This window comes from Protopterus annectens, chromosome 13.part0 (genome assembly GCF_019279795.1).
Source record: "Protopterus annectens isolate FY-2018-M chromosome 13.part0, PAN1.0, whole genome shotgun sequence".
Lineage (NCBI taxonomy): Eukaryota > Metazoa > Chordata > Ceratodontiformes > Protopteridae > Protopterus > Protopterus annectens.
This window is the reverse complement of record NC_056747.1, coordinates 571,647,822-571,659,984: the sequence shown is the minus strand read 5'-3', so window position 1 is coordinate 571,659,984 and position 12,163 is coordinate 571,647,822. Positions and strand designations below refer to the sequence as shown.

General features: G+C 40.6%; 1 protein-coding gene across 2 annotated transcripts in view; it reads left to right on the top strand.

The window, feature by feature from the left end:
• GUSB (glucuronidase beta) overlaps window positions 1–12,163 on the top strand; it is an 875,001-nt gene that overhangs the window by 722,692 nt on the left and 140,146 nt on the right. For both annotated transcript variants that reach the window (XM_044054225.1, XM_044054224.1), the window contains exon 11: window positions 11,957–12,092. In XM_044054225.1, the coding sequence (XP_043910160.1) occupies window positions 11,957–12,092 (136 nt within the window). The remainder of the gene's footprint in view (window positions 1–11,956; window positions 12,093–12,163) is intronic.

Here is a 12,163-nt window from a genome sequence, read left to right as displayed (position 1 = left end):
ATTCATTTCTTTTGCTTTGGGTTCACAAGGAAAAGCTGTTTCAAAGCAAACTATTTCTAAGTGGATTGGCCATTGTATTGCTTTTTGTTATTCTCATCATGGAAAGGATGTTCCGGCTGGGATCAGACCTCATTCCACTAGGGCTACTGCCACTTCTACTGCCTTTTTAAGGGGAGTTGCTACTAAGGATATTTTGGAGGCAGCTACTTGGAGTTCAGTGCACACTTTTACTAAACATTACCATCTCCCTCTTTATTCCAAGTCTAGGGCTGGGTTTGCCACTGCAGTTTTACAGGGCATGTTAGCAGCTCCTAATGCTTTTTGATTTTGCCAACCTCCCTTTACCTTTGCTTTGGGATTCTACCCACAGGTTATGACTGCAGCAATGTGAGACGAAGAACATAGTACAGTTTTGTACCTACCATAAATGTAGATGTTCAAGGATCCACATTGCTGCAGTCCAATTTTCCCTCCCTCCTTCCCCTCTGTAGTTTGGGGTTGCTGTGTTGCTTTTGGAGTAATTATTTTTTCTATATTGGTGGTTGGGTATTTTCTATTTTTGGCTATGGCCTTTTCTTTTTAGGCCTTCTGACATCTGGGGCAAGAAAGACTGAGGATATGGCGTCGGTCATGCGCTTTAGTACCACTGCGTACTGACCTCAGATCTGAGCGACCATGACCGACGCCAGCCTAACACTTTGGTATTCGGGCCGACCGAGGACAGCGGACTACCCACAGGTTATGACTGCAGCAATGTGGATCCTCGAACATCTACATTTATGGTAGGTACAAAACTGTACTTTATAAGGCAAAAAATACCAATGACAATATAAATAAATCATAACATAAATAACTGTTTAAGTTTCAAAAGTGGTGCTATAGAAATTCTATCATTAAGACCTGGAGGGGAGTATGCATTCAGTCATCTGCCACTTTAACTAAATGTACTCCAAATATTCCTCAACAGGTCCGCCCCTTTGTCTCAAATCAACTTGTTCAAGAATAAAAAAACTAAAACTGTGATTACTTTGGTCATTAATATGCCTAAATAATGCATTCTTCATATTTTTCTGCTTGATGTCATATAAATGTTGGTAGACTCTAAGTCTAAAAGCATTTTTTGTTTTCCCCACATAATAACCTTGGCAGTTTTTACATACTGCAATATAAACAACCCCCTTAGTATAGCAAAACATTTTCTTTTTATTAGTAATGGATCCAAAATTCTTAAGATTAAATTTGTTTGTATCCATCATGAAAGGGCACTGGGGACATCTACCACATTTATACGTGCCACCTCTAGTGAGATTAGGTTTGCCTTTTTCAAGTAGCCCTTTTATTGATGTATTCTTTTTATAAACTATAGTGGGTCTCTTGCCTATCTTGTCCAAGACCCCAATATTATTATCAAAAACCTTCCAATATTTATATATTATGTATTTGATTTCTTCAAAATCTGCAGAATATGTGAGTGTCAATGCATTCCAAAGGTACAGGACGGCACAAATCGAGTCCTCAGCTGGAACAGGAAGTCTTTAATGTAAACAGTAGAAACAAACTGTACACAGTACAAGCAAAAACCAAGCAGAGTGAATGCAATGAGCAGTGTTAAGCGCTTTCATCTGCAGTAAGCAGACTTCATCAGAACTGCTATAACTCATCTCCGTATAACATTTATACACCTGCTTTGGCGCCAAAAACATTTTGAATAATTAAAGCTATATTAGCTCAATATCCAATATCTTGTCTCATGTCAAATAATGCATCCGTGCACACTTATTATTATAAAAACCTTGTGTGTTAAACACATTGATGCTTTACAAATATATAATATAAACGATAAAATATATACATATGTATATGTTATGTATTGTATAAAATTTTTAACATAAATGGTGCAACATTATTAAACTAAAATCATACCAAATGCCCTTTCCACCTGAATAAATATGTATAGATGTAACAAGGCATATTAATATGACATGTAAATATGTGTGTTTATAAAAATAAAAATGTATATGTTCATAAAGACTATGTGACCTAAAAGTATAAGCGCTAAAAAATGCCTTATGTAGACATATTATTAAGAATGGCGAGACTCACAGATTCAAATTTATTATTATTGACCATGTTGAACATACACTTAGAGGAGGTAATACTAAAAACTTATTAGCGAAGAAGGAGAGTAAATGGCAAATTTTAACAGATGCAGTTAGACATCCAGGCATCAATGATTATATTAGTATTAAGCCTTTTCTTATTTCCCCTTAGCCCTTATGCTTTTAGGTCACATAGTCTTTATGAGCATATACATTTTTATTTTTATAAACACACATATTTACATGTCATATTAATATGCCTTGTTACATCTATACATATTTATTCAGGTGGAAAGGGCATTTGGTATGATTTTAGTTTAATAATGTTGCACCATTTATGTTAAAAATTGTATACAATACATAACATATACATATGTATATATTTTATTGTTTATATTATATATTTGTAAAGCATCAATGTGTTTAACACACAAGGTTTTTATAATAATAAGTGTGCAAGGATGCATTATTTGACATGAGACAAGATATTGGATATTGAGCTAATATAGCTTTAATTATTCAAAATGTTTTTGGCGCCAAAGCAGGTGTATAAATGTTATACGGAGATGAGTTATAGCAGTTCTGATGAAGTCTGCTTACTGCAGATGAAAGCGCTTAACACTGCTCATTGCATTCACTCTGCTTGGTTTTTGCTTGTACTGTGTACAGTTTGTTTCTACTGTTTACATTAAAGGCTTCCTGTTCCAGCTGAGGACTCGATTTGTGCCGTCCTGTACCTTTGGATTGTATCTTGTACAAGTATCACTTGAGGTTCTAGTGTCAATGCGTGTGTAAAAATAGTATTATTGTGCCTCACATTATTGTGGCCATCCCTATTGCCCAATAGGGCTCTAAAGTGTCCACTGGTCCTCTTATTTATAACTTCCTGAATGATGTTTGATAGAAAAGGCTCTGGATAACCTCTTCTCTGAAACATATTGGACAAATTGTCACATTCCTTGGTAAAGTCGTAAATGTCAGACACCATCCTGGCCAATCTAACACATTGGCCCTTGACCAGGGCCTTCTTCTGGTGCAAAGGATGTGCACTAGTAAAATGTAATAATGTGTTAGAATAAGTTGGTTTCCTATATAGTTGGGAAATAAAACAGTTGTTCACATAATCTTTCTTTATGGTAATGTCCAAATAATGAATATAATCTAGATCCTTGACCATAGTAAATCTCAAAAAACTGGTGGTACTGTTCATGTACGAAAAGAACCTATTCAAATCTTGTTCTGATTGATTCCAAAACAGGACAATATCATCAAGGTATCGCCCATACAATACCCATGAAGTCCTGAATTGAGTTAAAATGTATTGATCTTCCCAATGTGCTAAGACAATGTTGGCGAAGATTGGTGCACAACATGCACCCATGGCAACTCCAAGCCTTTGTTTAAATAAATGTCCTTCAAATGTAATGAAATTGTTTTCCAAAACCATCTCCATACAAGTACAGATGGTCAAGATGGTGTCATGATTCAATGACTAATTACTGCATAGAAACTCATAGAACCAGTCCAGACCTATATCATGTGGTATAACTGAAAACAGGTCACAGACGTCAGTAGTCACCAGGATGAGGTTACTGTCATACATATTCTGATTGACTTTACCAAGGAAGTCCCATGAGTCCTTAATTATAGTAGTCCGATTATCAAGGACCCCCTTAGTCATACTGTCAATGTATTTTGCTATACTAAATGTTTTGGAGGCTTTAGCATCTACAGTGGGTCTTAAAGGTGGACTGTGTATTGATTTGTGAATTTTGGTATTCCAAATATGGTGGGAATCCTGGGATGTTTGGTTAAAATGTAGTTGTGTGTGTCTAGTGTGATTTGTCCATTCAGTAAAAGTTGCTCCAATTCTAAGTCAATGTTACGATATGCTATGTTTAATTCATTTCGTGAGGTCTCAGTGTACACTTCACTATATAGTATGTCAAACATTCTACTATTGTAATCATCAGTATTCATAATAACCAGACCCCCACCCTTGTCCGGTTTCATAAGTCTTATATTAGTCTGATGTAAAATTTCACTCAAAATACCCTTCTCCTCTATTTTTAAATTGTCTATGGGTGAGTCATTATGCCTATAATGCAATCGTGTTCTAGTGTCGTTTTCACATAGAACCTCAAATATTTGTACCAAAGGGTGATTGGGAGGTTGAAAGGTACTTGGTCTTCTAAGGTTTGAGCCACAAGTAAAATTACTATCAGGAAAAAATAAAGCTAGATTTAATTTCCTTGTAAATAGTTTTAACTGCACCATAACATCTACTATGTTGCCCTTGCTAGTAGGCACAAAATTCATACCTTTGGATAGAAAATCAGCCCATTCCCTAGTTGACAGTAAGACCACTGTAATTATAAATACTAAAGTCACCCAAATCATTAGTCACAATTGAAAGAATCACATTCTCAGTCTCAGTATGTGATGGGCTGCTTATCTCCGGTAGTTGTTCCATCCCCCCCTCCCCCTCCGTGGTGCAGATCGAGGGCTGTAATAATTCAACCTCATCTGTCTTTGGTTGATTAGCCTCTCCGATCTCCTGAGGGGGGCTTGTTCTAAAGGGATTTCCTCTCCTTCCTTATCATCTTGTGTCTCACAAGCTTGCCCTAACGTATAAGTACTGTGATTACCAGTCATTTGATTAAATTGCCCTCTTGGGGGGTCTGGATAAGCCACACCCTTCTCATAATCCATTTTGTCCCTACATAACTTGCTTTCCTTTCTCCCTTTTAAATCACTGAGTTTGTTATAGACCGTATCAAACACAGCATTAAAAACATTTTTCTTAGATTCAAACAATAAGTCATTTTTAATGTTGACATCTACCTGATTAATTTCTCTTAACAATAATGCCATTTTCTTACTGTTATCCACAATGAGAATATGTAACAATTCACAGCCTTGTATGTTAAAAAAATCCTAAAAGTTCTTTGTAAAGATGTGAATCCTTTTCCAACCCGGTTGGATATTTCCACATTCGTAGTCCTTTAGGGACTTGCTCCCTCTTAATACATTCAGTTAGGTACTCATTTTCTAACTGAATTTTCTTATATTTGAATAACAAAGTTTTAAACATGTGGATTTGTTGATCTAGTGTACCCAGGTCAGAATTCACATTCTCGTTCCTACAATTTAAACCGAGATCAGTTTTTAACCAATGTTCTATGGAAATGTTAACATAGTCCGCTTCACGAGGCTCATGCATATTCTAGCCTTGAGTGCCAGACGCACCAATGGTAGTGGAATACGTCACTTCCTTATTCCCGTTACTACTTGAAAAAGGCAAACCTAATCTCACTAGAGGTGGCACGTATAAATGTGGTAGATGTCCCCAGTGCCCTTTCATGATGGATACAAACAAATTTAATCTTAAGAATTTTGGATCCATTACTAATAAAAAGAAAATGTTTTGCTATACTAAGGGGGTTGTTTATATTGCAGTATGTAAAAACTGCCAAGGTTATTATGTGGGGAAAACAAAAAATGCTTTTAGACTTAGAGTCTACCAACATTTATATGACATCAAGCAGAAAAATATGAAGAATGCATTATTTAGGCATATTAATGATCAAAGTAATCACAGTTTTAGTTTTTTTATTCTTGAACAAGTTGATTTGGGACAAAGGGGCGGACCTGTTGAGGAATATTTGGAGTACATTGAGTTAAAGTGGCAGATCAGACTGAATGCATACTCCCCAGGTCTTAATGATAGAATTTCTATAGCACCACTTTTGAAACTTAAACAGTTATTTATGTTATGATTTATTTATATTGCCATTGGTATTTTTTGCCTTATAACATTCTTTACATGTGACACTATTGATTTAACATTTGGTTAGTTGACTTTTTGTGTACTTGCAAACAGGGGGAGTATTCACTACTACCTTACACTTCCTGTGATGTTTCTTAATTGAAAGGAAATGATGTGGGGTAATATTTTACTAATTGACTGGGTGTGTATTTAAGGAGTTATCAGCCAGCAATTCACTGTTCTGAAGAAGTCTGAGTATTGACGAAAGCGCTTAACTTGTTGTTTTATCATTTTTAAACTGTGACTTTATGTGTATTTGTACTTCATTTTGATCATTGGATTGAGTAAAGAAAGAATTGCAAGGATGATCAGGTTTGGAAGGAGGGAACCTAGGACCCTAAATTTTCCAAGGGAACTGTAAAGCCACCACCCTTTCCTCTAGTCAGCCAGCTCTAAATGAAGATCCCAAGATCTTTAGCACCTCAAAGTAGTTTGGCACCTCCATGCAATTCAGCTCCTTGGGCCCATTTTCCTACAGCTCCAACTGTGGGATACACTGCTTGTCCAGCCTTAAGTATACCTAGCCCTTTTTTGTCAAGAGTGACTCTCTCATGTAGAGGTAAGTCCCCTTTTTCCCCCTCAACTACTCAAGAGTTCTCCCTGGAGTTGTCTCCATCTCCACCACGGATCCAAGCATCTCCAGCTTGGGACTGGTACTCAGAGTCTTTTATGAGCAGCTAGATATCCAAACATTCCTCAATAGCTTCTCCGACCTGGTCAGTCTGATTGGTTATGAGATTTTAACCTGCTTCGTTGGAGCAGCTGATGTGGTCCTTCCTACACACCCGGATGCAGTTGGGCTTAATTCCCTCAGCCTTTGGTCCTCAACCTGAGGTCTCAGCTCCATCCAGTGTACTTCCTCCCTTTAGGCAGATGGCACCAAGTTTTTTGGAGCCAGTGGCCTTGCCTCCAGTAGGGTTAGAAATGTTGCCTTGGGTCATTTCATCTTTCACTCCAGCTTTGGGCTTGTCAACTTGAGCTGTCGAAGAGCTGAACGGGCCTTGGAGCTGACCTTTCAGGGCTAGAATTGTTGGGCTTGATGCTTTGGGTCTCATAATAGTCTCTTCCTGTCAACTCTCAATAGCTCAACTTTGGTCTTGGCATTGTGGCAGGAGTGAGCGGCTCCTGGTTCTAACATGTTGTTGGAGTCTTTGGATCTTGAGGTGCTGGTTCCGAGTGACCAGCTTCCACATCTGCTTTCAACGTTGTAGAGAGGATGCTCTCCCTTCCAGAGATGGAGTGGGCAGCACCTACGGGCAGCCTTCTCCCAGTGTCATCTGTGTCTATGGAACCACATCAGTCTTCTCTGGAAAGGCCTGCTCCAACTAGTCTCCAGGTAACCCTGCATCCAGGGTACCCAGCCTCTTCTGCTTCCCCTCCAGGATCCCTCAGTTGGGAAGGTTTTGGCAAGAGGTGGTGCAACAAGAAGCACCCACCAACTTAGAGGAAGGAGAGAGGTCCCCAAAATCCCCCAACCCCTACGAGGATGCCTCATTTGATGACCTTATAGAGTTGCTCCATTAACCCAGGAGTTGGACAGCCAAATCCCTGTTTCCAGAGTGTGGGGTGTTTCTGGAGGCCTTCGGGTTAGGCCCATTCACATCCTGGGATTTGGTGTCTTGGTGAGCCTGGAGAGTGCCCAGTACAGTAGAATTATCACCAAGAAACTTGACAAAATGTTCCCACCTCCCAAGGACAGTTAACACTGGAGTAAGGGTCCCACCATTGATGCTACTGTTGTGGCAGCAGCCACCAAAAAGGACATCTTGGAAAAGAGTTTGTCAGTGCACCCACAAGGAGTCTAAGGCATCGGACCTTTTAGCGATGCAGTCCTACACATCTGTCACTTTTGAGCTGAGGGCATTACCTTACTTTACCCACTTGACAAGACTTCAGAGGGACACTGTGTCCAAAGTATTGAGAGACGCAACAGAGTCCAGGTCTCGGAAGACCATGTAGACTCAGTTGTCCACCTTGCAGTTGATCGTTAATGTGTCCGTGCATCTGCTGTCTAATGCAGGTAATGACATGGACCAGGATGTGGGTGCCAGCATCACTATGCTTGGATGAGACTGTGTAACTTTGCAGACTCTTTCAAGGCATCCTTTGTTAATGCCCCATATGACAGCTCCTCAGTTTTCAGTCTAAAAGTTAAAACATCTTGACCAGGAGCGAACAGGATGGAAAGATGCTGTCTGCTATCGGAGTGTGTTTTGCTAACCCCCCCCCCCCCCCCAACAGACATTCTCCACAAATCAGAAAGGGAGTAAACACCTGTTTTTCCTGTAAAACACTACAGCCTTTTCAAGATGCTCCTGCAGAAGGTTCCCATCTTGGCAGAGGAGGTAACAGCAATGGGGGCTGCCCATGCAGCAGAGGTGGTCCCCAGAATCAGAGCTTTCATGCAGCTTTCTGTGGGAGTTCCTTCTAGTGCCCCTGAAAGGTTCCCCATCTGCCTTTACCCTGGAGGCAGTCCAGGGTCATTTGGCTGTAAACCCAGAAGCTTGAGAGGCCATCAACTCAGATGCTTAGCTGTTACAAGGCATATCCAGATGTTACATAATTCCAGTTTTGTTTCTCCTAAAAGAGAATGCAAAATGCCTTCCAAATATGCCACCCTATCAGAGAAGGTCTGCAGCTGTCAAAATCAAAAAGCTGCTAGAAAGTCAAGTCATCCAGGAGGTCCCACCAGATCAAAGCAGATCCAGGGTCTATTCCAGGTTCCCAAGAACAAGAACCTCAGTCCAGTCTTAGATTTGAGCAAGTTAAATAACTGTATGAAACAGGTCAAGTTTCGGATGGTCACAGTGAGGAAGGGCAATTGTATGTGCTTGATCAACCTCAAGTTACACCTGCTATCATATAAAGACAGTGAGGCAGTCCAGGAGGTTTCTGCACTTCTGACTTGGGAGCCATGCATTACCAATTCTGAGTGCTACCCTTTGGCCTCACCACTGCCCCCCAGTTGTTCACTAAGTGCATGGCAGTTATGGAAGTTGCAAGTCTTCTACCTGGATGATTAGGAATGCTCTCATGGAGGTGGTGAGAATCCAGTCAGAGACGGGGATTACTTACTGCAGTTGTGCCTGTCTTTGGGTATCACCATAAACAATCATAAGTACAACCTGCTTCCAGTTCAGGACTTGGAATTCATACTCTGTTATTTGAATACTGTGTTTCAGACTGACATACTTCCAGAACTCAGGGTACTCACCCTTCCTATTCAGGTAACCACATTGTTATCTTAAAGAAAACCTCCAGTTTCCATGGTTCTTAGACTTTTAGGTCACATGGCTGTGGTAATTTGCCTAGTCCTTCTGATGAGGCACCACATGAGGATTCTGCAGTGAACACTAGTAACACAGTGGTCCTGCCTGACTCACTCAATGGATTTTCCAGTAATATTGACACAGATTTTCTGGAGTCAAATCCAGTGGTGGTTGGAGTCTTCCCTAATTTTAGTCAGGAGACCATTTGCTCTTCCTCCCCCTTCAGCTATGGTTACAATGGACACTTCCCTTCTCGGGGGGGGGGGGGGGTTCAAAGGGAAGACAGTCCAGGGAACCTGGTATATGACCAAGACCAATCTTCACATCAGTATCTTGGAAGTGAGGACAGTCCTCCTTGCATTGTAGACCTTTCAGAACCTCGACTCCAAGGGTGAGATCTCTGTACATACTGTTAATATGTCTATCATCTGGTACCTGAACAAATAAGGAGGAACCTGTTCATACCTGCACTGTTGAGAATCCATGAGGGTTTGGCAATGGGAGATTTCTTTTCAACAGTTTCTGGTGGCAATGCACAACCTGGGGAAAGCCATCATTTTAGCAGGCAACCCGAGCAGGAACGTTCTATTTCCACATGAGTAGTCCCCAAAGCCGAGGGTTGCTGCCTGAATTTTTCTGTGCTGGGGCACCCCATGTTGGGATCTGTTTGCCTCCACATCCAACACCAAGTACAGCAGCTATTATGCCTCATTTCTTCCAGAGGGACATTCACTCAGGGATAATCTTCTGCATGCTTGCCCCCCCCCCCAGGGTCCTTCTGTATGCATGTCCCCCTACCCCATTAATAATAAAGTTTCTCCAGAAGACTGCAAGTTGCAGAGTCCTCCATTGCTCCACTTTGGCCCCAACAGGTGTGGTTCCACTTCCTTTGGCCTTTTCTATAGTACTCTCCATGGGTTTTGGATCCCATGCCGGATTTGATTTGTCATCCAGCAGGCTTGGACCAGCCAGATCATCTGATAACTGTTTGGTTCTTCGTGTTCCCTTTATGGCCAGATATCTCAAGCTTTCTGACAGCATGGTTTACATTTTTTCTTCTCCTCAGAAACTTTCTACTCGCAAAGTCTATACCAGCAAGTGGAGATATTTCACCCGTTAGACTCAATGAAAAGGTTTAGATTCCTTTTTAGTGCTGATAGAGGTTAGCCTTGATATTCTGGCTAGTTTATTTCATTCAGTATCTAGTTTTTCCACTATTATATGGTTTGCTGCCATTTCTAATGTTCTTGTGGGAAGAGAGAATAAGCCAGTAGCACCTCTTAAGATGTCTAAGGTCTTCCTTAAGATAACTTGTTTATTGTGCCTTCCTGTCTGGGACCCAGTTCCTAGGATCTACCATTTATGCGTCAAGTTCTTTCTAGACCTCCCTCTGAACTGTTAGCCATGGTTTCCTTGAAGATATTGTCTTGGAAGACTCTCTTTTTGGTGGCCATGACTTCAGCCAAGCAGGTGTCAGAGCTACAAACCTTATCCTCAGTACCTTCGTGCCCGATTTTTCACAAGGACAAGGTTTCCCTCAAAACAGATCCTTCTTTATTCGCCCAAAGGGGCCGTTGAGAGCAATTTGAATCAGGCCATCCATCTGCTGGTGGTGTTCCCCGAGTTTTCAAATAAAGGAGAACATTTTCTGCAGTGTCTCAATGATCATAGACAGCTGAGATTCTATTTTGACAGAACCAAGTCTTTTAGAAAATCCAACCAGTTGTTTGTTTCTTTTTCTAAACCCATTTTGGAAAACCTGTATCTAAGTCTATGCTATCTAAATGGTTATCTGATTGCATTTCTTTTGTTTATGCTATGAAAGGAAAGAAGTTGCTCTGCAAACTGAAGGGTCATTCTGCTAGAGCCACAACTGCCTGCCTCCATGGCCTTTCTGTCAAGGGCGGTTATTGATGGCATTTGTGCCACTGCTACTTGGGTGGGTCCTCATACCTTTGTGTGTCTCTACAAACTGGATATTCAGTTGAGGTCTAGGGCCTGTTTTGGTTTCACTATATTGCAGAATGGGCTCTCCTACGGCCTCCCTAAGGTATAATGTGGCTGGGGCTCTGTCCCACATTTTGAACCTGGACAGAAAAGACAATATTGGATACAAGCATTATGTACTTACCATAATGATAGACCCAAGTTGTCTCCTTCCATCGAGTTCAAGGATCCCCCGCCCACACACACACACACCTGCCCCCTCCTTTGTTATGTTCTCTCAATCCTTTGATTGACCAGGTCAGGGAATGATTTCCTTCCTTCTGTTTGAAGGTCCTTGGTGTTAGGAGTTTTCTGGAGTTTGATAGTGCAACTATTGGTTGGAGTGGAGCAAACTCGATCTGAGGATTGCCTGTTAAGGCTAGACATTATCAATAGAGGAGGCAGAGTTCCGGGAGCTGAAGTCTGTTGGATTTGGCTAGTCTCATATTCGATAACCCACAGTTTGAACTGGATGGAAAGGCAATATGGATCTATCATGGTAAGTACAAAACTTTCAGGGCTTTTTTTTTTATACCTGTTTAGCTCATTTGAGAGGTTGAAAGTTGACAGCTGTGACACAAAAGACAAGCTCTGTTCATACGACCACTGTGAAACACTACACTGTGCAAACAAAGCTGTTGAAACAAGGTAGAGTAAATTTCTTTAAGTTTTTATTTTGTAGAAAATTATGAAAAATTTCAGCTATTCAGAATGGAAGCAGAAAGAGAAGGGTTTCACACAGCAAGCTAAATTGTTTCTTACTTAACTTGTAGGATCCTCCATTGATGTTCACAGAGGAGTACCAGAAGATAGTGCTGCAGCTATACCACAGAGTATTTGATGAGAAGAGAAAGGACTACGTTATTGGTGAACTAATATGGAACTTTGCTGATTTTATGACTGCTCAGAGTAAGTTGACTGTTTTATTTAACTAATATGGAACTTTGCTGATTTTATGACTGCTCAGTGTAAGTGGACTG